This window comes from Trachypithecus francoisi, unplaced genomic scaffold (assembly GCF_009764315.1).
Source record: "Trachypithecus francoisi isolate TF-2019V2 unplaced genomic scaffold, Tfra_2.0 Lachesis_group11, whole genome shotgun sequence".
In the NCBI taxonomy this organism is placed as follows: domain Eukaryota; kingdom Metazoa; phylum Chordata; class Mammalia; order Primates; family Cercopithecidae; genus Trachypithecus; species Trachypithecus francoisi.
This window is the reverse complement of record NW_022681456.1, coordinates 83104556-83131708: the sequence shown is the minus strand read 5'-3', so window position 1 is coordinate 83131708 and position 27153 is coordinate 83104556. Positions and strand designations below refer to the sequence as shown.

The window sequence follows — 27153 nt, the reverse complement described above, 5'->3', positions numbered from 1 at the left end:
TTCACCGTGTTAGCCAGGATGGTCTCAATCTCCTGACCTCGTGATCTGCCCGCCTTGGCCTCCCAAAGTGCTGGCATTACAGGCATGAGCCACCGCACCTGGCCAAGTTTTTTCTTGTATTTTTAGTAGAGACAAGGTTTCACCATGTTGGCCAGGCTAGTCTCAAACTCCTGACCTCAAGCAATGCACCTGCCTTAGCCTTCCAAAGTGCTGGGATTACAGGCATGAGCCACCGTGCCTGGCCAGATAAGTGGCTTCTTAAAACTGCTGGACATATATTTCTAGGCTTTAATCCAGGCCTGCTGAATCAGAATGTCCAAGAGTGGAGGCTAGTTACCTCACCTCTCTTTTTTCCTTCAAAGCTCCCCCTGTGATATGGCCAAGAGTGGGAACCACTGAATCAGATAACCGCAAAGGTTCTATCCAACCCTGCAGTCCTAGCCCATGTTTCAACTTGGGAAGGCGTCAACCTCAACTCAGGACTATACTTTTCACAGCATTCAATAATAAAACCTAGGTAGTTTAAGGAATTAAAGAGACAAGCACACACCAACAAACGCCTTATGAAATAGTAAAAGAAAACAAAATAACAGATTTATCTCCTCTGTGGCGGGAAGACACATTTCTAACTACTGAAAAAAAAAAATCAGGCTGGGTGCAGTAGCTCACGCCTGTAATCCCAGCACTTTCGGAGGCTGAGGTGGTAGCATCACTTGAAGTCAGGAGTTGCCAGACCAGCCTGGGAAACAAAACAAGACACCAGCTCTACAGAAAAAATAAAAATGAGTTAAAGAAAATAAAACAGAAAAAAAATCAGCAAACATAAGGAGAGTCTGAACATATGAAAATTTAAAAAACATTTTGTTGGACAAAATGTGACAAAACATAACAAGTAAGTGAGAAAATGGGAAAGTGACAAACATAAATGATGAAAGCTTACCCTCTAAAGAAGCAAAATATTCATTTTATTAGGGCATATTTAGTAGGACCATGGAGTCCAAGGTTTTACATACATTCGGGCTGCTATTGCTTCCTGCTGGACTGCAGAGAAAGACTAAAGGAACTCAGAGAACCAGCAACAATGTACCTGTTTCTCCACAGCACCACTCAATATAGTTTTTTTTTTTTTTTTTTTTTTTGAGATAAGGTCTCAACTCTGTTACCCAGGCTGGAGTGCAGCGGTGCAATCTCACCTCACTGTAACCTCCGCTTCCCAGGCTCAAGTGATCCTCCCATGTCAGCCCCCAGAGCAGCTGGAACCACAGGCACCTGCCACCATACCTGGCTAATTTTCGTATTTTTTTTTTTGTAGAGATGGGGTTTTGTCATGTTACCCAGGCTGGTCTCAAACTCCTGAGCTCAAGTAATCTGCACATCTCAAACTGCTGGGATTACAGGTGTGAGCCACCAAGCCCGGCCACCAATATAGGTTTTATCATTGCTTATGCTTAACAGGCATCTCATACCTTAAAGTCAATTACGTTTCTTCTCATTGATAACAAGATTTTATATTTTTCCATGAAATGACTTCCTCCTATGTTAATAATTAATTTCCCTTCAAAGGGAATTTTATTTTATTTCATTTCATTTCATTTGAGATGGAGTCTCGCTCTATTGCCCAGGCTAGAGTTCAATGGCACGATCTCTGCTCACTGCAACTTCTGCCTCCCGGATTCAGGCGATTCTCCTGCCTCAGCCTCCCAAGTAGTCAGGATTACAGGTGTGTGCCACCACACCCGGCTAATTTTTGTATTTTTTTAGTAGACACGGGATTTTGCCATGTTGGCCAGGCTGGTTTTGAACTCCTGACCTCAGGTGATCCGCCCGTCTAGGCCTCCCAAAGTGCTGGGATTATAGGCGTGAGCCACTGTGCCTGGCCTCAAAGGGAATTTGAGTAGACTATAACACATAAAAATTTTTAAAGGACCAATACAAAAACATTCAAAGCAGCACTGTTTATGAAAATGAAAACCCAGACAATTTGACAATGGCCAAAACCAGAAGCAGGTGTGTGACTCTATGTCAATAAAAGACATAGGTACATGAAATAACGTGGTGGTATCATACTACTTAGTCTACCCTCAGTGGCCACAGCAATAAAAATATGTATGTGTGACAAAGACTGGATAGTAATTTAGAATGACACAAACCAATAGATTCTGTTTTCATCCCGGAAAAGTTTCCTGTTACTTAATTTTGTTTTAAAAACAGGAAACCCTTCTTAATCCTGCACATCTAGAAAGTTCCCATCACTTTAAGCTGGCAGCTTAGGTGATGCCAGCAAAATACCTCCCTTACCTGCTTGATGATGACTAAAATTCCTTTATAGAGGAGGAGTCTTTTGCGAAAGGCTTAGACACAAACTCCTGGAGAAGATGCACACTACACAAACACTCATGAAAATCATTGATTTAGGATCCATTTCTGAGAGCGAATTTGGGCAAGGAGCAGAATTAAGGCACCAGAGGAAATGAGATAGGAAGATGGATAAATGGGTGAAAAGCAAAGTGAGGGCATGGTGAATAAACCTGAGAAACTTCCCCCGTTTTCTGAAAAGGGACTCCACTGCACAATGGCTACGCTGAATGGAAGGAGTGGCAGAGACATAGGGTCCTTGTCTTCCCTGCCTGGTCTCCAGGGCACTGCCCCTTGGGAACAGGTGATGACCCATCCTGGCCTCAACATGGAAGCACAGCATTTCCAGGCTAGGGAAAAATGATCATGTCTCTTGTCATTCCTTTATCCAAAAAGGGAAGAAAGGGACTAACGTTACTAGGGTTCCAAAGAATTTACACACTGATGTGAAGGTAGAGCAAGTAATGTGTGGCCATGCAGTTTTCTTGTTAAGGAGCTGTTGCTTTTCTGAAGTTTGCGTGTACTCATGTGCTCTCTTCTCACCTCCTCTTCTTGGCCCACCCCCACCAGTCCAGATCTCCAGTCAAGGGAAGGGGGAATGTACAGCAGAAGTCAAGGGGCAATGAATTGGGGTGTTCTGGGGAAACTGAAAAAGGAGGCCCAAGGCTTCCTGCAAAAGGAGATGACTACTCTGCAAGGTGTTAATGAGGAAGACTGATGAGAGGGTGCCCCAAAGCCAGGGAGCAGTACCCGATCCCCCACAGCTCATCGGGTTCAACTCCCACGTTCAACCCCCTAAGCTCAGTGTTATCAGTCTCCTCCCACCTCACCCTGATCCATCCCAGTTTAGGCCTGGAAGTGACTCAGACTAGAACTAAAACTCCAGAAACAAGGAGTGTAGAGTAGCCCTAGCAGCTGACCAGAGGTACAGGCTGTCCAGTGGGCAGGCGGACAAGACCCTAAAACCACCTGAGCCCCACGGATTCGTGCTGGCTCCCCAGGGACCACAGGAGGCACTCAGCACTCAGGTGGAGCAGTACCAGGTGGGGGTGATGGCCTCGTACCAGTTGCCTCTGCAGAGGAGCCCAGGTTGTCTGGCCCAGCTTTACCAGCAGCTTGACTGGCTTCAGCAGGGTCTCCGCTCTGGGAGCCCTCGGCGGCCACACCCTCCAGTCCTTTGCTCTCTTCCTCAGCAGGGAGCTGGGCATCCACTCCGACTTCCAGCACTCGGATAGTCTCATGACCTGACATCACGATGACCTGCAAGCAGAGGACGGGGGGCACTGTTGGGGGAGGGGCCAGTATAACCGCAGGGCCCAAAGTTCTGGGTATGGTTGCGGGAGAGAGGGGAGGGCACTTCGGGATGCAGACCTCCTGTCCAGAGGGCTGTGTGCTCTGTGAGAATTCCAGAGCCTGGGGCAGGCTGCAGCTCCCTGATTCCAGGGAAGGAGCTGCTGGAAGAAAGCAGGCCCTGGTGACAGGGAGAAGGGCCTGACGCAAGCTAGAAAAATGTCCCCCAGAGCCAAACCATTTGAGAGCAATTTCTCTTTGTTCCATCTCTTGGACTCGGTGCAGGGAGTGGTGGATGGCCTATCCTACAACTTGCAAGGATGTCCTCTTGGCAGCTAGGATCTTGGAACATGGGTATAAGGGCTCCTAACATGGTATCCACAGCTTAAGTCGGGCCAGGAAGCAAATCCTTCTTCACTTCCCTTGAAACCATCTGAAAGTTCCCCAAAGATAAAGGGATGGAAAATGAATGCTCCACAATGCTGAGTAACTTTTATGGCCCATGATTCCTTTATTTCCAAAACTCTGGAGTAAAGGCTCAGGATTTCCCTGCAAGCTAAATTCCTAAAACAAGAGTCAAGAATCCTGAAGATGCATCCTCTCCCTCTCTGCCTGGCACCGCTCCTGGACTGCAGGTTTTTTTTTTTTTTTTTTTTTTGAGACGGAGTCTTGCTCTGTCACCCAGGCTGGAGAGCAGTGGCATGATCTCGCCTCACTGCAAGCTCCGCCTCCCGGGTTCACGCCATTCTCCTGCCTCAGCCTCCCGAGAGGCTGGGACTACAGGCGCCCGCCACCACGCCCGGCTAATTTTTTGTATTTTTTGTAGAGATGGGGTTTCACTGTGTTAACCAGCATGGTCTCAATCTCCTGACCTCGTGATCCACCCACCTCGGCCTCCCAAAGTGCTGGGATTACAGGCGTGAGCCACCGCACCTGGCCTGACTGCAGCTTTTTATCCTATGGGTCTGTGGCTCTAGTCCTGCCACCTGCTGTGGGCATGCTCAGACCTCAAGGGCAAACTCCATGCATGAGCGATGCAGGTGGACCCTGAGCCTCCTCAGAACACTCGGTCTCCCTCCCCTGGCCAGGTGCCCCACACTAGCTCTTCATCACCAGCACGGAAACCCTGCCAATTGGGCCATTTAAGAATAAGAGACAAAGTATGTAAATTAAACAGCTTTGTGTCAGGCCTCTCTGCATTTGGCCTGTGCCCGAAATCACTCTCACAACACTCTTTAAGCCTGAAAGTGGATCCAGTCAGAGGCTGTGCTGGAAAAAGTGACAATGTGACCCATCAGGAGAATACGAGATGAGTGAAATACATTCTACAAGCAGCTCTTGTGCTGCCTCCAGTTTGCCCTATGAGAGGCTTCACTCCAATTACATTTTCAGAGACATTCATCTTTTCTTTTCTTTTTTTTTGGAGACGGAGTCTTGCCCTGTCACCCAGGCTGGAGTGCAGTGGCGCGATCTCGGCTCACTGCAACCTCCACCTCCTGGGCTCAAGCAATTCTCCTGCCTCAGCCTCCCAAGTAGCTGGGATTACAGGCACCCACCACCATGCCCGGCTAATTTTTGTATTTTTTGTAGAGACGGGGTTTCACCATGTTGGCCAGGCTGGTCTCGAGCTCCTGACCTCAGGTGATCCACCCGCCTCAGCCTCCCAAAGTGCTGGGATTACAAGCATGAGCCACTGTGCCTGGCCTTTTTTCTCCTTTTAAAAAATGATATAAGTAATAGTAATTTGCAAAAAAAAAAATTAGAAAATATGTGTAAGCAATAAGAAAAACTAAAGAGTAAATTACCGGATGTTCAAAACTTCCTCCATGTAAACTTAAACATATTACGTACACTTTGATTTTACCTCTTAAAGTCACAGCTTCACTCCCCAAACCCAGACCCTGAGAAATCCTAAATGGCAAGTACCTCTGGACAGGTGAAGTGGCGGTGAACCCTGGTAAGAAACGGACAGGGACAGGCCCTGTGGAGTCTTCCTCCGTTGCCCACACCCCTCAGTCCATCACCCTTACTCCCCCTCTTCCCACCTCAGAAGATACCTGCTCATTGACAGTCAGAGATGTCTCTGACCCGGCTCCAGGATCCATGGTCACTTGTCAGGGTCGGGTGGGGTCCGGCCCACACCTAGCACATCCTGGGTAAGACGGGATTGGAAAGGCAAAGGGTGATGTAACACAGTGATACAATTTCTATACCATCTAGAAAAGTCAGAACAGAATCGTAGGAAGACAGAGAAGCTAGGTTCTCTGAAGTATCTGTAGAGGTTAAAAAATGACAACAACAACAACAACAAAAACCCAAAAAACAGGACTCTTGTTTTGAGACAGTTTCACTCTGTCACCTAGGCTGGAGTGCAGTGGCGCAATCTGTGCTCACTGCAGCCTCTGCCTCCTGGGTTAAACCGATTCTCCTGCCTCAGCCACTTGAGTAGCTGGGATTACAGGCATGTGCCACCACGCCAGGCTAATTTTTGTATTTTTAGTAGAGACAGGGTTTCACCACATTGGCCAGGCTGGTCCTGAATTCCTGACCTCAAGTGATCCACCCACCTCGGCCTCCCAAAGTGCTAGGATAACAGATGTGAGCCACTGCACCTGGCCAAAAAACAGGATTCTAAGAACTTTAAAGTGTTGCATTTCCTACAGCATCCTAGGAGAATCCACACTCAGAAGAATCAGGAACATTTGGGCTTAGGGTGAGGAGAGTGAAGAAAGGGCAAGATATCTGTCCCTGGGGCTTCCCCAATCCAATGGGAGACAGCACACCCAGCAGAACCCAATGGGAATCTGACCCTGACCCTCAGAACCTTAGACTTAGGTAAGGAGCAAGGGAGAAATCTGGGCAGACTTCCTGGAATAGATGGTAAAAACACAAATTAAAGCGCTCTCCAACTTTAATATGCATGATCATCACCTAGAGCACTTAGTAAAAATGTTAATATTTATATCAATTAAAGTACAGAGTAGAGTGAGACTCAGTCTCAATAAATAAATAAAGCACAGAGTAAAAATTTAAAAATAAAAATGTAAATGCAGACCCCTAGATCTTTTCCCCCAATTACTCTCAGAGTCTGATTCAATGGGTGAACATCACAGAATCAGCTCTCAGGTGACTCTATGATAGTGGCCCAAAGACCACAGTGGCCTGTAACAGAGGAGGTGGGACATCCCAGATGGTGGAACAGCTTGCCCTGTGCAGTGAGGAGTGGGCAAAGCCCTCATGTGAGGACAGGTTGTCTGGCTAGAGCCACAAACTACAGTCATAAGAAATAATTTGCCGGGCGCGGTGGCTCAAGCCTGTAATCCCAGCCTTTGGGAGGCCGAGACGGGTGGATCACGAGGTCAGGAGATCGAGACCATCCTGGCTAACACGGTGAAACCCCGTCTCTACTAAAAAATACAAAAAACTAGCCGGGCGACGTGGTGGGCGCCTGTAGTCCCAGCTACTTGGGAGGCTGAGGCAGGAGAATGGCGTGAACCTGGGAGGCGGAGCTTGCAGTGAGCTGAGATCCGGCCACTGCACTCCAGCCTGGGTGATAGCGAGACTCCGTCTCAAAAAAAAAAAAAAAAAAAAAAAAAAAAAAAGAAATAAAGAAAACAGGTTGGGCGCAGTGGCTCGTGCCTGTAATCTCAGAATTTTGGGAGGCCAAGGTAGGAGGATCACCTGAATCCAGGAGTTCAAGACCAGCCTGGGCAACATAGTGAGGCCCTGTCTGTACCAAAAAACATACAAACAAACAAACAAAAAATTAGCTGGGTGTGGTGGCGTGTGCCTATAGTCCCTACTCAGGAGGCTAAGGTGGAAAGATCGCTTGAACCTGGGAGAAGGAGGCTGCAGTGAGCAGTGATTGGTGCACTCCAGCCTGGGTTACAGAACGAGATCCTGTCTCAAAAAAGAAAGAGATGATAGAGATAGCGATAGAGAGAGAGGGGAAAGACAATGAAGCAAATAGGTTAGACATTTTTATAGGAAAAAAAGCAATTAACATTTATTTTGAGTGCATATTGTATGCTAGACATTTTATATAACACAATTGCTTGCTGTATTACTCATGCCAACTCTGGGGGCGTGAGGAATGGGAGGCATTATTATCCCCATGTTACAGATGGGGAAACAAAGCCCAGAGGGATGTTCTGGATTCACCTTTCCTTTCTGCTATAGTCTGAATGTGTCCTTCCCCTCAAATTCATGTGTTGAAATGCTAATCCCCAAGGTGATAGTATTAAGAGATGGGGCCTCTGGAAGGTAATTAGGAATGGGATTAGTGCCCGTATAAAGAAGGCCCGAGGCTGGGTGCAGTGGCTCATGCCTGTAATCCCAGCACTTAGGGAGGCCGAGGCAGGTGGACTGCTTGAGCCCAGAAGTTCAAGACCAGCCTGGACAACATGGTGAAACCCCATCTCTACAAAAAGTACACAAAGTAGCTGAGCGTAGTGGCGCATACCTGTAGTCCCAGCTACTCAGGAGGTTGAGGCGGGAGGATCACTTGAGCCCAGGAGGTTGAGGCTGTGGTGAGCTGTGATCTCGCTACTATACTCCAGCCTGGGCAACAGAGCGAGATCCTAGTGTGAGAGAGATACTTTCACCCCTTTGACTATGTGAGGACACAGCAAGAAGGCTCCATCAATGAGGAAGAGGGCCCTCACCAGACAATAACACCTTCATGTTGGACTTCCCACCTTCAGTACCATAAGAAATAAATTTCTGTTGTTTATAAGCTACCCAGTTTATGGTATTTTGTTACAGCAGCCCAAACAGACTAAGATAAATTCACATCCCATACAATTAACCATTTTAGCCACTTTAAAGAGAACCATATAATGGAATCTGGTGGATTCACACTTGCCACCATCACCACTGTCTAGTCCCAGAACATTTTCGTCAACCCAAAAGGAAACTCCATATCCACTAATAGTTATTCACCCTCCACTGCCACTGCCCAAGCCCTGGCAACTACTGATGAGCTTTCTCTATGGGGTTCCCTGTTCTGGATATTTCATGTGAATGGAACTATAGAATATGTGACTTTCTGTGTCTAGCTTCTTTCATTTAGCATGTTTCCAAGGTTCATCCACATTGTAGTATGTGTCAGAACTTCATTCCTTTTCATGGCTGAATAATATTCTATTGTATGGATATACTACATTTTGTTTATCCATCCATTAGTTGGTGGATATTTGGGTTGTTCTACCTTTTGGCTATTGTGTATTTTGTATCATGACTATTGAGTACAATTTTTTTTTGAAAACCCGTTTTCAATTCTTTGGGTATATACCTAGGAATGGAATTGCTGGATCACCCCTGGGGTTTTAGCATCTTCATTGCTTGGCAGAATGTTCCCTGATCAACCAGGTAAGGAGAACCATGAGGTTCCTTCCCTCCTTTTCCTTCCCTAACCCCTCTAGAGTGGGATTCAAGGAGAGGGCAAGCAATTCCAGGTACCTAACAATTTGAAAAAAGAGGAGGCCGGGCGCGGTGGCTCAAGCCTGTAATCCCAGCACTTTGGGAGGCCGAGACGGGCAGATCACGAGGTCAGGAGATCAAGACCATCCTGGCTAACACGGTGAAATCCCATCTCTACTAAAAATACAAAAACTAGCCGGGCGAGGTGGCGGGCACCTGTAGTCCCAGCTACTCGGGAGGCTGAGGCAGGAGAATGGCGTAAACCCGGGAGGCGGAGCTTGCAGTGAGCTGAGATCCGGCCACTGCACTCCAGTCTGGGCGACAGAGCAAGACTCCGCCTCAAAAAAAAAAAAAAAAAAAAGAAAAAAGAGGAAATGAGCCTTCCCCTTTCAGGTACGATGAGGGGGTGCAGGAAGGGCAGAGGAATTTGCTGAAAGAACTGGTGAGCATCTACCTACCTCACTGGGGCTCTAGCCTCCTTCTTAGGTGATGTCTCCCCTCAGAATTTTTTTTTTTTTCTTCTGAGACAGGGTCTTGCTCTGTTGCCCAGGCTGGAATGCAGTGGCATGACCATGGCTCACTGCAGCCTCAAACTCCCAGGCTCAAGTGATCCTTCCACCTTAACCACCAGAGTAGCTGGGACTACCCATGGCCAGCTGATTTTTTTATTTTTTTTTGGTAGATATGAGGTCTCACTATGTTGCCAGGGCTTGTCTTAAACTCTGACCCCCCAGATTTTGTAAATAGTAGTCTTCCATGAGTTTTTCAGAGAACTTGGCAGTTTACCATCACTTCTGGGTAGGAATTGGGATAAGCTATGAAAGTTGTTACATACAGAAGCCATTTGCAAAGAAAATAAGAGGAAGAGACAACATTGAAATGAAAGCTGCACAAGGTGAATCTGGGTGCATTATAGCTTGATACATACATTTCATGGAGAGAAGAGTTTTCCAATTCCAAAGGTCATTAGGTGTAAGGCAGCAGTAGCCAGTCTTCATAGGACAACAAGGCACCTGCTTGAGAGGAGCGCTAAGTCTGTTCACAGTCTCATTGTGGCCTCTGGCTCCTTGCTGCCAACTATGGCCACTCACAGGGAGTGGCTGAGCAGGGTCAAGTGTCCACTTTCTGACTGTGTTATCAGGAGGATTCAAGTAGTGATAAGGCTTGGGTGATTCTGATATCCCGTCCACCCTTAAGATTTGATGAGCTATGAGGACCTGGGTCCTCAGTGTCTGGTCCTTTAAGTCAAAGGCAAAGTCAGTCCTGAGACATAGCCTCTAACCACACCTAAGCCCACACCAACCCACCAACCAGATTTCATTCAGCCCACCAGAAATCCAGGCAGAGCAGAGTCCAAGACCTCCTTTGTCCCAGATCTCAGACTCCCTTGTCTCTCTCTGTCTTACCTTTAGATGGCTATTACACATGTATGTGATATCAACGTCTGACAAGCAGACACTCAGCATTTTGACTCTGAGCTGTGCCCTGTGTGTTCCCCTTGCTTGGGTCCTCTGGACCCAAGACCTAGAGGACCTAGCAGGTCCTCTGGACCTGCTGCCATCTCCTTGTCAGGAACTTTCCAGATTTTTTTCAAGCCTCAGGCTGTGGCTTGGTTCCAGTGCTTCAGTTTGCTTTTTGACCATTTCCCCAATGACTGCATAAATAGAACACCTGGATGGCCTCCTTTAAGCCCATGATGCTATGCAGTGCCCACAGCCTGAAGGCCAGGGAGAAGAGACAATCAGCTGTCTGTTTCCAGAGGAGGAGCTCCTGTCCCCATCCCAGCAGTAGAATCCCAATACATACACACATCACAGCAGAGCTGCTCTGGTTAAAGCTGGGGAGGGAGCCAGAGCCCACCAAGGGCCCTCTCCTTTACCCTTTTTCTCCAGTGAGTTGAGTTTGAAAAATACCTGGATCAGGGCTGGCAAGGCACTCTGGCTGGCTAGCAAATGGCTCACTTATTTATCCCTTGCTTTCCTCGCTAACATCTAAAAACCCAGGCAGGGCTGGGCACAGTGGCTCACGCCTATAATCTCAATGCTTTGGGAGGCTGAAGGGGAAGGATCGCTTGAGCTCAGGAGTTTGATGCCTTCCTGGGCAACGCAGGGAGACTCTGTCTCTACAAAAAATAAAAATTAAAAAAACTAGCCAGGTATAGTGGTGCACACCTATGGTCCCAGCTACTTGGGAAGCTGAGGTAGGAGGATGCTTGAGCCACAGAGTTCAAGGCTGAAGTGAGTCGTGATCATGCCACTACACTCCAGCCTGCACTCCTTGACAGAGCAAGACCTTGTCCCTAATAAATAAATAAATACATATAAAAAAAAACCCAAGCAGACTCTGGGGTAAAAGGAACAGCGAGTGCTAAGGCATCTGCCTACCACCTGAGAATCCAAAGAGGTCCAGGGCCATGCAGGATTTTCAGTGGGGGAGAATGAGCTAGAGGACCTGGTTCTACCTGTCACTCTCCTCTGGAACTGCTTTGGGTTTAGGGCAACATTCCAAGATACCCAGGAGGAGGAGTGGGATACCCCAAACAAATCAGAACTCCCTAGAATAGCCTAAGATCCTATTAGAAGAAATCCTGAAACGTCTTGCCCTTCATTTTTTTTGTTGTTGTTGTTTTGTTTGTTTTTGTTTTTTGAGAAGGAGTCTGGCTCTGTCGCTTAGGCTGGAGTCCAGTGGCATAATCTCGGCTCACCGTAACCTCTGCCTTCCGGGTTCAAGCAATTCTTCTGCCTCAGCCTCCTGAGTAGCTGGGATTACAGGTGTGTGTCACGACGCCCAGCTAATTTTTGTATTTTTAGTAGAGATGGGGTTGCACCACATTTGGCCAGGCTGGTCTCGAACTCCTGACCTCGTGATCCACCTGTCTCAGCCTCCCAAAGTGCTGGGATTATAGGTGTGAGCCACCGTGCCCAGCCAACCCTTCGTTTTTTCAACACGTTTCAGTGGCAACTATGTGCTAGGCACTGGGAATTCAATGGGGAAAAACACATTTCCCACCTTTTCAAGAAATCTATAGTCCAGGCCAGGCGTGGTGGCTCATGCCTGTAATTCTCAGCACTTTGGGAGGCTGAGGTGGGTAGATCACCTGAGGTTGGGAGTTCGAGACCAGCCTAACCACTATGGAAAAACCCTATCTCTACTAAAATTACAAAATTAGCCGGGGGTGGTGGCACATGCCTGTAATCCCAGCTACTCGGGAGGCTGAGGCAGGAGGATTGCTTGAACAACCGGAGGCGGAGGTGAGCCGAGATTGTGCCATTGCACTCCAGCCTGGGGAACAAGAGTGAAACTCCATCTCAAAAAAAAAAAAAAAGCTATAGTCCAATATGGGAGTCAAGGAAATAAGAAGGTAACTACAATACAGTATGCTTAAGTGTCATGGTGAGTGAATAAAAAGCAGTAAACAATCTACAGGAGGGACACCTAACACCTAGTGCAGTTTTTTTGTTTTTGTTTTTTCTTTTTTGAGATGGAGTCTTGCTCTGTCACCCAGGTTGAAGTGCAGTGGCACGATCCCAGCTTACTGCAACCTCCGCCTCCCAGGTTCAAGCAATTCTTCTGCCTCAGCCTCCTGAGTAGCTGGGACTACAAGAGTGCACCACCACACCAGGCTAATTTTTGTATTTTTAGTAGAGACGGGGTTTCACCATGTTGCCCAGGTTAGTCAAGAACTCCTGACCTCAAGTGATTCACCTGCCTCAGCCTCCCAAAGTACTGGGATTACATGCGTGAGCTACCACGCCTGGCCTGTAAGGCAGTTTTATGCAGTGCTTGTTCCCAGGGAGGCCTGTATTTCAGACATGAAATTTTATGTAAAAGAATCTTGTCCTATGTAGGAAAATGGAACTTGTATGGGATTCAGACTTTTAAATTCAGATCCATTTCTGGTTTTATTATTATTATTTTTTCAGAGACAGGGTCTTTCCATGTTGCCTAAGCTGGTTTCCAACTCCTGGGCTCAAATTATCTTCCCACCTCAGCCTACCAAAGTGCCGGTATTACTGGCATGAGCCACCATACCTGGCCCATTGCTATGGTTTTCTTTTTTTTTTTTTTTAACTTTTTTGAGACGGAGAGTTGCTCTTGTTGCCCAGGCTGGAGTGCAGTGGTGCAATCTTGGCTCCCTGAAACCTCTGCCTCCCAGGTTCAAACGATTCTCCTGCCTCAGCCTCCTGAGTAGCTGGGACTACAGGTGCCTACCACCATGGTCAACTAATTTTTGTATTTTTAGTAGAGACGGGATTTCCCCGTATTGGCCAGGCTGGTCTTGAGCTCCTGACTTTGTGATCTGCCCACCTCAGCCCCCCAAAGTTCTGGGATTGCAGGTGTGAGCCACCGCACCTGGCCTAATTTCCTTATCTTTAAAATGGTGACTAGGCCGGGCATGGTGGCTCATGCCTATAATCCTAGCACTTTGGGAGGCCAAGGCAGGAGGATCACCTGAGGTCAGGAGTTCAAGACCAGCCTGGCCAACATGGGGAAACCCCATCTCTACTAAAAATACAAAACTTAGCCAGGTGTGGTGGCAGGTGCTTGTAATTCCAGCTACTTATGAAGCTGAGGCAAGAAAATCGCTTGAACCGGGAGGCGGAGTTTGCAGTGAGCCAAGATCACACCATTGCACTCCTGTCTGGGAGACAGAGTGAAGACTCTATCTGAAAAAAATAATAAATAAATACATAAAATGGTGATTACATAGGCCGGCCCTATGGGATGGTTATGATGATGATATAAAATCATATAAATGAAATGTTTAGCCTGACTCTTACCACAATCATCTTTATTTTTATCTATATGTACATAGAGGTAAACAGAGGTCAGGTGACTTGACCAAGGGCACAGGAGAGTCGGTGGCAGATTCAAACTTTAAGGCTCTGTCCACCTGCCCCAGACCCCGTCCTCCTGACACCACACAGAGCTTCCTCTCAGGAAATGGGAGGAAGGCTGATGGGGACTGCTCTGGGCCCCACGGCTCAGGACACACTGGAAAACAAGGATCTCAATTCTGCTCCACACCGACGCCTGCCCCCACACCCTGAACCATCAGCAGAGATAACAGTCTTGTCAAGCTGTTGGCAGACCAGCTAGGCACACACAGGCCAGAGAAAGGAAAAAGAACGATGAGGTGACCAAAAAAAATAGGAGAGTCAAGCGTAGTGGCTCACACCTGTAATCCCAGCACTTTGGAAGGCTGAGGCGGGTGGATCACTTGACGTCAGGAGTTGGAGGGCAGCCTGGCCAACATGGTGCAACCGCATCTTTACCAAAACGTTAACAAACCCAAACAAATAAACAAATAAAAAATTAGCTGGGTGTGGTGGTACAGGCCTGTAGTACCAGCTACTTGGGAGGCTGAGGCCAGAGAATCACTTGAGCCTGGGAGGCTGAGGCTGCAGTGAGCTGAGATCGTGCCACTGCACTCCATCCTGGGTGACAGTGAGACTCTGTCTCAAAAAAGAAAAAAAAAAGCAAGAAAGAATGAAAAATGAAAAGTACGGCCGGGCGCGGTGGCTCAAGCCTGTAATCCCAGCACTTTGGGAGGCTGAGATGGGCGGATCACGAGGTCAGGAGATCGAGACCATCCTGGCTAACACGGTGAAACCCCGTCTCTACTAAAAATACAAAAACTAGCCGGGCGAGGTGGCAGGCGCCTGTAGTCCCAGCTACTCGGGAGGCTGAGGCAGGAGAATGGCATAAACTCGGGAGGCGGAGCTTGCAGTGAGCTGAGATCCGGCCACTGCACTCCAGTCGGGGCGACAGAGCGAGACTCCGCCTCAAAAAAAAAAAAAAAAAGAAAAGAAAAATGAAAAGTAGATATGTTCCTAGTATACTGTAAGCTTTAGGAAGGCAAGGATCATGTCAGGTTATCATCATATCCCTGGTGCGTAGGATACTATCTGGTAGATAACTAGGTATATGAATATGGGCTGAAAACAAGTAAGATACGAGGTCATGTCATTGCCACGTCACTTAGCCTCTTAGTATTTCCTACCTTTTCCCTCAAAACACACACCCTATTTCAAATGCTTTGCCTCCATTTCCAGTACTGGGGCTACTTAAAAATGATTTCAAAGACGTGGTACAGGCCGGGTGTGGTGGTTCACGCCTGTATGTAATCCCAGCACTTTGGGAGGCTGAGGTGGGTGGATTACTTGAGGTCAGGAGTTCAAGACCAGCTTGGCCAACATGGTGAAACCCCATCTCTGCTAAAAATACAAAAATTAGTCAGGCATGGTGGTGTGCAGCTAGTTGGGAGGCCGAGGTGGGCGAATTGCTTGAACCCGGGAAGTGGAGGTTGCAGTGAGCCCAATATCACACCACTGCACTCCAGACTGAGCGACACAGTGAAACCCTGTCTCAAAAAAAAAAAAAAAAAGATTTCAAAGGTGTAGTATTGGGTTCTGGAGAACCCAGAGCACACTGACCCCTTCCTAAAGCACCCGTCCAATTTCTCATTCCAAGCCTTCCTCCCTTGGTCAGTTTCTCCTGCATCCCACTCTCTCTTCTGCCTCATGAACACTCATTTTGACATAGGGGGGTCAAAGGCAGGTTTAAAGGCAGAGGACACAGCTTGAATACTGCTTCTACTAGAGGTATTCCCTATAAGCCTCAGTTTCCTTATCCAAAATGGAACCAAATTATAGTAACCACCTCATGGGTTATTGTGAGAATTAAATTGATAAATTTATGGAAGGCACTTAAAATAGGGCCTAGCATGAAACAAACACTATATATGTGTTTGTTATTATCGTTGCTATTATTTTGAACTGAAGTAAAGCATGCATATAAAAATGTTTTTTGCCATTCTCCTGCCTCAGCCTCCCGAGTAGCTGGGACTACAGGCACCTGCCACCATGTCCGGCTAAGTTTTTTTTATTTTTAGTAGAGACGGGGTTTCACCATGTTAGCCAGGATGGTTTCGATCTCCTGACCTTGTGATCTGCCTGCCTCAGCCTCCCAAAGTGCTGGGATTACAGGCGTGAGCCACCATGCCCGGCCAAAAATGTTTTAAATTATAAAGCATTTTAAAAATATAAAAGATAGCCAGGCACGGTGGCTCACGCCTGTGATCCCAGCACTTTGGGAGGCCAAGACAGGTGTATCGCCTGAGCTAGAGTTCAAGACCAGCCTGGGCAACACGGCGAAACCCCATCTCTACTAAAATACAAAAAAATCAGCTAGACTCTGTCTCAAAAAAAAAAAAAAAAAGACAATGTAGAAGATTACTCTGATAATTTTATAGGGAGTAAATCTTGGGGACAAGAACATGAGCTTAGCCCAAGTTCCTTCAAAACGCAGAGAAACCTCACATGAGCAAATTTTTTCTGACTCACTTTTCCTAACTGTCAGGTAGTACTTCCAGGAACAAAACAGAAGAAATGGCTACATACACACACACTGATACACAATCACCCCATGGTATTACCTTGTTAGTTTTCATGTTTAGCATCTACTTGTCCATCCCCAAAATAAAAACTCCCACGCTAGAGGCTTCGTCTGAATTGTTCAGAGCATGGCACAGAGTGGGTTATTTCTGTTGAACTAATGAAGAAATGAAGTTCTACAGCAGATAAGCGGAGAACCTGGTCACAGAAGCATCACTTTGAGGACCAGGACTTGAATGAAAGTGGAATATATGGAATTATACCTCAGAAGGCCTCTGCCAGTCAGTAGTGGCTGCCTTAGACTGCTAAATAAGGGGCATGGGATACATGTATATGAACAATTGAAGACCAGCCCCCTGCTTTTGGAACAAGGAATTGTGGAAGGGCAAACGAGGTTAAATATCTCTGCAAAGAGCCTCTTTTCTTTGGCCCAGGAATGCGTCCTGAACTCTTCTGATTGCCCCCTGCCCAGCAGCGGAGACTATTCTGTGAAGGTTTTAGACTTCCAGTAGGGCTGAGTAGGGTATTCTGCCGCGAAAGTGGAGGTTAGAGGGTACGCTGGGAGCTCCCTCGGCCTTGCCAGGTGAGCTTGCCGAGGGAGAATGCATCGGGACCATTATTATGACTATTTATTAATAATAATATCGCTATTAAATATTTATGAAGTGCTCGTGCTCTGCTAGAAGGTGGCTCTCCCATCACTGCCCCACCCTTCCAGCAACGCCTGGGTCACTACCCCCGAGTCCCACCGGTCGTCCCGGAGTTTGTTCATTCGGGAGAACTGTGACAGGTCACCCTGGCCGCTCCGGCTGGCCCTAACCGCCGGGAACCCAGGCGTCCGTGTTCGCCAACGGGGCAAGGATCCGCTCCTGGTCGCCACTGGGTCTGTGTACAGAGCGTCCCCTGTGGTCCGTACCCCACAAGAGCTTGCAGGGGCAGAAACGAGGACGGGCCAGGTCGGGGTTCCCCACCGGGTCCACCTGGCGGCCGCCCCCTCCACTCCAGGTCCAGGGCGGCCCGCGGGCGGGCGAGGGCGCGGCCCCCGGGTGTCCGGCCCCAGGCGGGCTACCGCGAGCTGTCCCGTTCCCGCAGCTCCCCGCCGGCCCGGGCCCGCATCCCGCCGCCTCGGCCCCGCGGCTTTTTTTCTCTTTATCATAAATATATAAATTATGCTAATTACGGGCATTGCATATTAACCAAACCCGAAACCTCCCCTGCCCGGCCCCCTCCCCCTCCGTGCAAACCCCTCCCCGCCCCGGACCCCGCTACTTACCGGAGCCCGAGCCGGAGCCGCCTTCGCCGCGGGTGACCGGCGGCCACCGATTAGAGATTCATCTCACAGCCCGGACCAGGTGGCCCGGGCCGGGGCCACGGCGGCCGCCGCCCGCAGACAAAGAAGCCAGTGCGGCTTGGCTGGGCTCGGCTCGGCCCGGGAGCTGGTCGGGACCCGCCGCCGCCCCCGGGCCCCCAGCCTGGGCTGGGCAGAGCCGAAGGGGGCTCCACGGGCTACGCCGGGCGGAGTGGGGAAGGCCGGCAAGCGGGAAGGGGAAGCTGGGTGGGGGGGCGGTCAGGTATATATTTTTCTTCGTTCCCCCCTTCAACGACCCCCCCTTTTCCCTCCCCCCCTTTTTTCCCTCCTGCTACTTGGATTTTTTTAGCTGCTGCGTCATGAGCATAATTTATGCAAAGAGCTTTGCCGCATGCTGCACCGCCCGCGCCAGCCGCCGGGGGCGGCGGGCTGGGCTGGCGGTCAGGGAAGGGAGGGGAGCAGGGGAGCCGGGAGCGACGGGTGGGGGTGGGGAGGGGACCCTCGGGCCCTGGCCAAGCGGGAGGTCCCGGAGACTCTCTCTCCTGGGACAGGGATGGACGGTCAGTGGATCTGGTTACTCAGCCCCTCCGAGGTGCCGCGGAGGTGGTTTCATTTCGGAAGGTGCCTGAGTAAGAGCTGGAGTCCGGACTGGGGACCCTCCATGCCACATGGCCTTCAGCCGAGGGTTGGGGCGGTGACTCCCGGCCACCGCCTTTCCTCTAGGTAGTCAACTGTCCTCAATGTTGAAAGTCAAGTTTATGTCTGTCCCTCCCTCCCTAGAAAGGCGGGGGAACTCCGACATCGCTCAGCCAACGTGGAGAACCTCTGAACAGCTGTGCCCCAGCGCCAAAGCAGCCAAGGGTCTCAGGTCCCTCACCCGGTGGCGGCCGTGGGCTGTGTTGTCTAAAAGCAGCTCTCCGGCCTTCTTGTCCAAGTAGACAAGGAAATGTGAACAGAAAGACAAAGTTCAGTGGAATGGTGAAAAACCTCTAGCAGCTTCTAAGGTAGAGAGGGGACCAGAAAAGGGATGGATGTGGGGGGCTGAGGGAAAGCAGATTGGAGAAGTGGTGGACAAATGAAAGAGGAAAAAGTTGGAAGACCAAAGTGGAAGCGTGGGAATGAAGGAAGAAAAATTGGGAAGGAAGGAGGCTCTGTAAATCCAGTGAATGTGGATCCCAATACTGAGGCCACCTGCTGTCACCCTAGGCACCCCTTCTCATCCACCCCCGGTATTTGGTGGTCTGATGATAGCTAGAGGTAGATGGGTTAGAGGCAGTGTGAGAATGCAATTGGAGGCCTCAGTCCTCCCCGGGACTGCTCCATAAGGCCTCCTGGTGGAAGGGCATTGAATGGCCCGGCCTCCTCGTTAACCTGGCCAGTGGACCAGGCTTGTATCAGCTTGCTGTTTCCATCTGGAAATGAGCAGGCACTGCTGGCGGCGGATTTATGAGTAACCAATGTATTAGGAGTCAGAATACTTAGGTTTTAGTCCCAACTCTAACACTAGCAGTCCAGGCAAGTAATTTAACTTCTTCATTACTTATAAAACAAGGGTAATATTTATAGTTTGTGAGCTTATGTGAAAAAACTGAAAGCTGCAAGCTCTATACAACTGTAAGGTGTCATTCCTTGTACAATAGTTTGAACTCGTTTTAATGGCCCTGTGAAACTCGACTGCATGGCTTGGTATTACACCTGTGAAACTCTACTACGTGGCATGATATTACAGTTCTTGGGATTTTTCTTTGGTCTGTAGTCGCTGTAGTCTCCCTGGACTGTGAATTCTTTGAGACCACTGGTTGTGACTTACTCATGTTTGTATTTCCCACTACTCTTTATGTGAAGAAGGGGCTCCGTATTGCTGCTGAACTTCATCACATGAAGGTTGAACCTTTTAATTTATGTCACTTGGTTTGGTGCTACAAGTAGATAGATCAAAGGCTTTGGATAGCATGGATATCAGTGAGAGTTTGAAGAAAGAAATATGGATGTGATCAGAAGAGTTCAGGGAGACATACATAAAAATGTTAATCATGGTTTTCTTTACATTGTAAACACTTCTGCATTACTTAAATATTTGATGAGCATATATTACTTTTTGTTTGTTTATTGGGGCATAACATGTACACAGTATGTGTATACCTTGATAGATTTTTACATGTATATATGTACATGTGTATATATGTATATACACCTGTATATATACACACATACACATATATGCATGTGTATATATACATATATACATGTACACACACACATATATATATCCATGTAATCCCCACCCAAAACAAGATATAGAGCCTTTCCAAGACCTGAGAGGATTCCCTTATGTTCCTTCACAGTCCATAAATTCCCAAAGTAACCATTATTCTGATTTCTGTCACCATGGATTACTTGAGCTGATTCTTGAACTTCTCATAAATGGAATCAGACAGTATGCAATCTTTTGTGTTTGGTTCCTGTCACTCAACAAAATTTTTTTTTTTTTTTTGAGACGGAGTCTTGCTCTGTCGCCCAGGCTGGAGTGCAGTGGTGTGATCTTGGCTCACTGCAACCTCCACCTCCCGGGTTCAAGTGATTTTCCTGCCTCAGCCTCCCAAGTAGCTGGGACTGCAGGTTCATGCCATCACGCCCAGCTAATTTTTTTTTTTTTTTTGAGACGGAGTCTCGTTCTGTCGCCCAGGTTGGAGTGTAATGGCGTGATCTCAGCTCACTGCAACCTCCACCTCCTGGGTTCAAGTGATTCTCCTGCCTCAGCCTCCTAAGTAGGTGGGATTACAAGCGCACGCCACCACGCCCGGCTAATTTTTATATTTTTAGTAGAGATGGGGTTTCACCATGTTGGTCAGGCTGGTCTTGAACTCCTGACCTCATGATCCACCCACCTCAGCCTCCTAAAGTGCTGGGATTACAGGTGTGAGCTACCACGCTCCCAGCTAATTTTTAATACTTTGGGTAAAGGCAGGGTTTCATCATGTTGACCAGGCTGGTCTCAAACTCCTGACCTCAAGTCATCTGCCTTCCACAGCCTCCCAAAGTGTTGAGATTACAGGTGTCAGCCACCACACCTGGCCTCAACATATGTTTTTGAGATTCATCCATGTTGTTGAATGTACAAGTATTTTTTTTTTTATTGCGGTGTAGTATTCCATTGCATAATTATACCACAATTTATCCATTCCATTATTGATGAGCATTTGGTTGTTGTTTAGGTCTCTTAGGAATAAAACTGCTATGAGCATTCTTGTACAAGTATTTTGGTGAACATAATGCACTTTTTTCTTCTGGGTAAATACTGAGGAGTAGAATAGCTAGGTTTGGGGTATATCTTTAGCTTTTGTCCATATTGCTAAATGGTTTTCAAACAAACCAATTTATATCTTTGTATGAGAGAGCAATGTATGAGAGAGTTCTAATTGTTCTACATCCTCACCAGTATGTGGTATTGGTAGTCTTCTTGCAATGAAAGTTTATTACTTTTTGGCTGGGCGCTGTGGCTCACGCCTATAATCCCAACACTTTGGGAGGCCGAGGCGGGTGTATCGCCTGAGGTCAGGAGTTCGAGACCAGCCTGGCCAACAAAGTGAAACCCTGTCTCTACTAAAAATATAAAAACTAGCTGGGTGTGGTGGTGGGCGCCAATAATCCTAGCTACTTGGGAGGCTGAGGCAGGAGAATTGCTTGAACCCAGTAAACAGAGGTTACAGTGAGCCGACATGGTGCCACTGCACTCCAGCCTCAGTGACAGAGTGAGACTCCGTCTCAAAAAAACAAAAAACAGGCTGGGCGCGGTGGCTCAAGCCTGTAATCCCAGCACTTTGGGAGGCCGAGATGGGTGGATCACGAGGTCAGGAGATCGAGACCATCCTGGCTAACACGGTGAAACCCCATCTCTACTAAAAATACAAAAAAATTAGCCGGGCAAGGTGGCGGGCGCCTGTAGTCCCAGCTACTTCGGAGGCTGAGGCAGGAGAATGGCGTAAACCCTGGAGGCGGAACTTGCAGTGAGCTGAGATCCGGCCACTGTACTCCAGCCCGGGCGACAGAGCGAGACTCCGTCTCAAAAACAAACAAACAGGCCGGGCGCGGTGGCTCAAGCCTGTAATCCCAGCACTTTGGGAGGCCGAGACGGGCGGATCACGAGGTCAGGAGATCGAGACCATCCTGGCTAATATGGCGAAACCCCGTCTCTACTAAAAAATGCAAAAAACTAGCCAGGCGACGAGGCGGGCGCCTGTAGTCCCAGCTACTCGGAGGCTGAGGCAGGAGAATGGCGTGAACCCGGAGGCGGAGCTTGCAGTGAGCTGAGAGCGGCCACTGCACTCCAGCCTGGGCGGCAGAGCAAGACTCCGTCTCAAAAAACAAACAACAAACAAACAAAGAAACAAAAAAAGTATATTACTTAAAAAAAATTTTTTTTTTTTGGCTGGGCATGCCAAAGACTGCACTTGGCTTTTGTTTTTTTTTTTTTTTTTTTTTGAGGCAGAGTCTCAGTCTTTAGCCCGGGATGGAGTGCAGTGGTGCAATCTCCACTCACTGCAACCTCTGCCTCCTGGGTTCAAGTGATTCTCCTGCCTCAGCCTCCTGAGAAGCTGGGATTACAGGCATGTGCCACCATGCCCAGCTAATTTTTGTATTTTTAGTAGAGACAGGGTTTCACCATGTTGGCCAGGCTGATGTCAAATTTCTGACATCAGGTGATCCGCCTGCCTCCACCTCCCAAAGTGCTGGGATTACAGGTGTGAGTCACCATGCCTGGCTTAATATTTCATTATTTTTATTTTAAAATTTTATTATTATTATTATTTTTGAGACAGAGTCTTGCTCTGTCACCCAGGCTGGAGTGCAGTGGTGGAGACCTCAGTTCACTGCAACCTCCACTTCCTGGGTTCAAGTGATTCTCCTCTCTCAGCCTCTCGAGTAGCTGGGATTACAGGCATGCACACCATGATGCCTGGCTAATTTTTGTTATTTTTGGTAGAGATGAGGTTTCACCATGTTGGCCAGGCTGGTTTTGAACTCCTGATCTCAGGTGATCCATCTGCTTCGGCCTCCCAAAGTACTGGGATTACAGGCGTGAGCCACTGCACCCGACCTATAATATTTTGTTATAGCAGCCCAAACGGACTAAGACCCAGCCATACTGATCCAGTTTCAGTTTCTTAAACTCCGAGCTCTTTCTTTCCTGCCTCATTGCGTCTGCCTGTGCTGTTCCTTCTGCCTCCTCCTTGGCCCATCTTTCAGGTCTTGCCTTATATATGGCTTCCTTCCTCAGAGACATTTTCCCTGCACTTCAGTGTTATTCTGTCTCGTATCACCTTCCTGTTTTCTTAAGCACCATGCATGCTGATATATTTATGTTTATTTTCTATTTAATATGTTTACCAAGTAGACTATAAATTCCAAGGCAACAGTCTGTTTTGGTTTTGACTGGACATTTAGCACCAAGCCCAGTATCTGGCACACAGTTGATAATAATTATTTATTGAATAAATGAAGGCTCGGAAGGCTGGGGAAATGTGAGTGAAGGAGAAAAAGAAAATGTGCTGGGCTGAGAATCCTGTTGAAGAGTTTTATTTGGTCCTACACAGTGGCTCATGCGTGTAGTCCCAGCACTTTGGGAGGCCGAGTCAGGTGTATCACGAGGTCAGGAGTTCGAGACCAGCATGGCCAACATAGTGAAACCCTGCCTTACTTTTTTGTTTGTTGCTTGAGACGGAGTCTCGCTCTGTCCCCCAGGCTGGAGTGCAGTGGCCGGATCTCAGCTCACTGCAAGCTCCACCTCCCGGGTTCACGCCATTCTCCTGCCTCAGCCTCCCGAGTAGCTGGGACTACAGACGCCCGCCACCTGGCCTGGCTAGTTTTTTGTATTTTTTTAGTAGAGACGGGGTTTCACCATGTTAGCCAGGATGGTCTCGATCTCCTGACCTCGTGATCCGCCTGTCTTGGCCTCCCAAAGTGCTGGGATTACAGGTTTGAGCCACGGCGCCCGGCCTTTTTTTGCTTTTTTAGTAGAGATGGGGTGTCACCGTGTTAACCAGTATGGTCTTGATCTCCTGACCTCGTGATCCTCCCACCTCAGCCTTCCAAAGTGCTGGGATTACAGTTCTGAGCACCGCATCCGGCCCCGTCTTTACTAAAAATACAAAAATTAGCCGTGTGGTGGCACGTGCCCGTAGTCCTAGCTACTCGGGAGGCTGAGGCAGGAGTATCACTTGAACCGGGAGTTGCATAAGCTGAGACCATGCCATTGCACTCCAGCCTGTGTGACAGAGTAAGACTCCATCTATAAAAAAAAAAAAAAAAATTACATACTGGATGGCTTATAAACAACATAAATTTATTTCTCACAGTTCTGGAAGCTGGAAAGTTCAATATCAAGATGCTGACTGATTTAATTTCTTCTAAGGGCCTGCTTCCTAGTTCATAGCCATCTTCACATGATGGAAGCAGGCTAGGAAGCTCTCTGGGGTTCCTTTTATAAAGGTGCTGATCCCATTCATGAAAGCTCTGCCCTCATGACCTAATCACCTCCTAAAGGGCCCAGCTAATACCATCACACTGGGGGCCAGAATTTCAATATATGAATTTCGAAGGGGATACAAACGTTTGGTTTCTGGTAGGCTGGGACACAGCAAGAGGTGGGGAGAATTGTACAAAATGAGGTTTGTGGGGAAAAGAAAGAGAGATCAGCCTGTTACTGTGTCTATATAGAAGGAAGCAGACATAAGAGACTCCATTTTGTTCTGTATTTGAGATGCTGTTAATCTGTGAACCTACCCCCAACCTTGTCCTTGCAAGAGACATGTGCTGTGATGACTCAAGGTTTAAGGGATTTTGGGCTGTGCAGCCTGTGCTTTGCTAAACAAGTGCCTGAAGGCAGCTTGCTGGTTAAAAGTCATCACCATTCTCTTAATCTCAAGTAAGAGAAAAGCATTTGTCTCCTGCCCCGTCCCTGGGCAATGGAACATCTCAGTGTAAAACCCGATTGTATGCTCTGTTTACTGAGATAGGAGAAAACCGCCTTAGGGCAAAAGGTGGGACTTGCTGGCACAATGCTGCTAAAAGGTTTATGGAGATGTTTGCATATGCATATCAAGGCACAGCATTTTTCTTTAAACTTATTTGTGTCACAGGGATCTTTGTTCATTTGTCTTACTGCTGATTTTCTCCCTACAATGATCCTACTATCCTGCCACTCCCTTATCTTTAAGATGGTAAAGATAATTACCAATAAATACTGAGGGAACTCAGAGACCGGTGCCAGCGTGGGTCCTCTGTATGCTGAGCGCCGGTCCCCTGGGCCCACTTTTTCTTTCTCTATACTTTATCTGTGTCTCATTTCTTTTCTCAAGTCGCTAGTTCCACCTAACGAGAAACGCCCACAGGTGTGGAGGGGTAGGCCACCCCTTCAGAGGTTAGAAAGGGAAGCAGATACCAAATCAGGTAGGCTTGGCCATATATACCTCTAATCTTTCTAATTGGATCCCTTCTAGCTTTGCAAACTCAAGATTTACCTCCTCCAAGGATTCCTGTATAATACATACCACATTGTTCTAATTAATATTATTATTATTATTTTTTTGAGATAGGGTCTCACTCTTTCACCCAGCCTGGATGTAGTAGTGTGATCTTGTTTCACTGCAGCCTCAATCTTCTGAGCTCAAGTGATCCTCCTGCCTCAGCCTCCCAAGTAGCTGGGACTACAGGTATGTGCCACCATGCATGGCCAATTTTTGTATTTTTTGTAGAGATGAGGTTTCGCTATATGTTGCCCAGGCTGGTCTTGAACTCCTGGGCTCAACTGATCTGCCAACCTCAGCCTGCCTAAGTGGTGGGATTACAGGCTTGAAGCACTGTGCCCAGCCAATATTACTTTTTTTTTTTCTTTTTTGAGATGGAGTCTCACTTTGTCGCCCAGGCTGGAGTGCAGTGGCACGATCTCAGCTCACTGCAACCTCAACCTCCCGGATTGAAGGGACTGTCATTACTCAGCCTCCCGAATAGCTAGGATTACAGGCACATGCCACCACACCCGGCTAACTTTTGTATTTTTTTTTTTTGAGCTCCGCCTTCCGGGTTTACGCCATTATCCTGCCTCAGCCTCCCGAGTAGCTGGGACTGCAGGCACCCGCCACCTCGTCCGGCTAGTTTTTTTTTTTGTATTTTTTAGTAGAGACGGGGTTTCACCGTGTTAGCCAGGATGGTCTCGATCTCCTGACCTCGTGATCCGCCCATCTCGGCCTCCCAAAGTGCTGGGATTACAGGCTTGAGCCACCGTGTCCGGCCAACTTTTGTATTTTTAGTAGAGATGGGGTTTCACCATGTTGGCCAGGCTGGTCTTGAACTCCTGACCTCAAGTGACCCGCCCACCTTGGCCTCCCAAAGTGCTGGGATTACAGGCTTGAGCTACTGTGCCCAGCCAATATTACTTTTTAAATTACATTATTGTTCCAATAACTTCACTTTGTAATTTATAGGCCATTTCCTCCCTCCCCTTCTTTCCCTTGCCTTTCTTTCCTTTCTCTCTCTCTTTCTTTCTTTTCCAGACAGGGTCTTGCATTGTTGCCCAGGCTGGAGTGCAGGGGTGTGATCATGGCTTACTGCAGCCTCAACCTCCTGGGCTCAAGTGATCCTCCCACCTCAACCTCGAGTAGCTGAGACCACAGACACATGCCACCATGCCCTGCTAATTTTTAATTTTTTTTGGTAGAGATAGGGTCTCCCCTATGTTGCCCAGGCTGGACTTGAATGCCAGAACTCAAGTGATCCTCCTCCTTCAGCCTCCCAACCTGGGGTTACAGGTGTAAGCTACCACACTCAGTCCTCACTCTGTTTCTTAAGAATATATATTATTTACCTACTGGATGAATGACAGGGCCATATGTTTTCTTTCACCTGATCTCCTCCAAGCACCCAGCATATAAGGGATGCTCTGTTCACAGTAAGAGTCTTCTGGGCCCTGTACCTAGAAAGGTTCTGAAATCTTAACAGATAATCCCTGGGGTCCCCTCTTCCCTGGCATGAGAACTGAGCCAGTTCCAGGTCTTCAGAAACTTGTCATAGGGCAACCAGTATTACCAGAATCCATGCATATTGTCCCAAACACTTTCTTTTTTTTTTTTTTTTTTTTTTTTTGAGACAGAGTCTTGCTCTGTCGCCCAGGCTGGAGTGCAGTGGCCGGATCTCAGCTCACTGCAAGCTCCGCCTTCCGGGTTCATGCCATTCTCCTGCCTCAGCCTCCCAAGCAGCTGGGACTACAGGCACCCACCACCACGCCCGGCTAGTTTTTTGTATTTTTTAGTAGAGACGGGGTTTCACCGTGTTAGCCAGGATGGTCTCGATCTCCTGACCTCATGATCCGCCCGTCTCGGCCTC

At 48.0% G+C, this 27153-nt stretch overlaps 1 protein-coding gene across 12 annotated transcripts in view; it reads right to left on the bottom strand.

Annotated features, from left to right (window-relative positions):
* POU6F1 (POU class 6 homeobox 1) overlaps nucleotides 1-27153 on the bottom strand; it is a 42671-nt gene extending 15518 nt beyond the window's left edge. For 2 of the 12 annotated variants that reach the window (XM_033222051.1, XM_033222049.1), the window contains exons 1-4: nucleotides 17737-18229; nucleotides 9995-10079; nucleotides 5703-5797; nucleotides 3420-3615 (exon numbers count right to left, since the gene is read on the bottom strand). In XM_033222051.1, the coding sequence (XP_033077942.1) occupies nucleotides 3420-3615; nucleotides 5703-5750 (244 nt within the window). In that variant the 5' untranslated portion in view covers nucleotides 5751-5797; nucleotides 9995-10079; nucleotides 17737-18229. The other 10 variants (XR_004439906.1, XM_033222052.1, XM_033222044.1 and 7 more) reach the window with 10 other exon arrangements.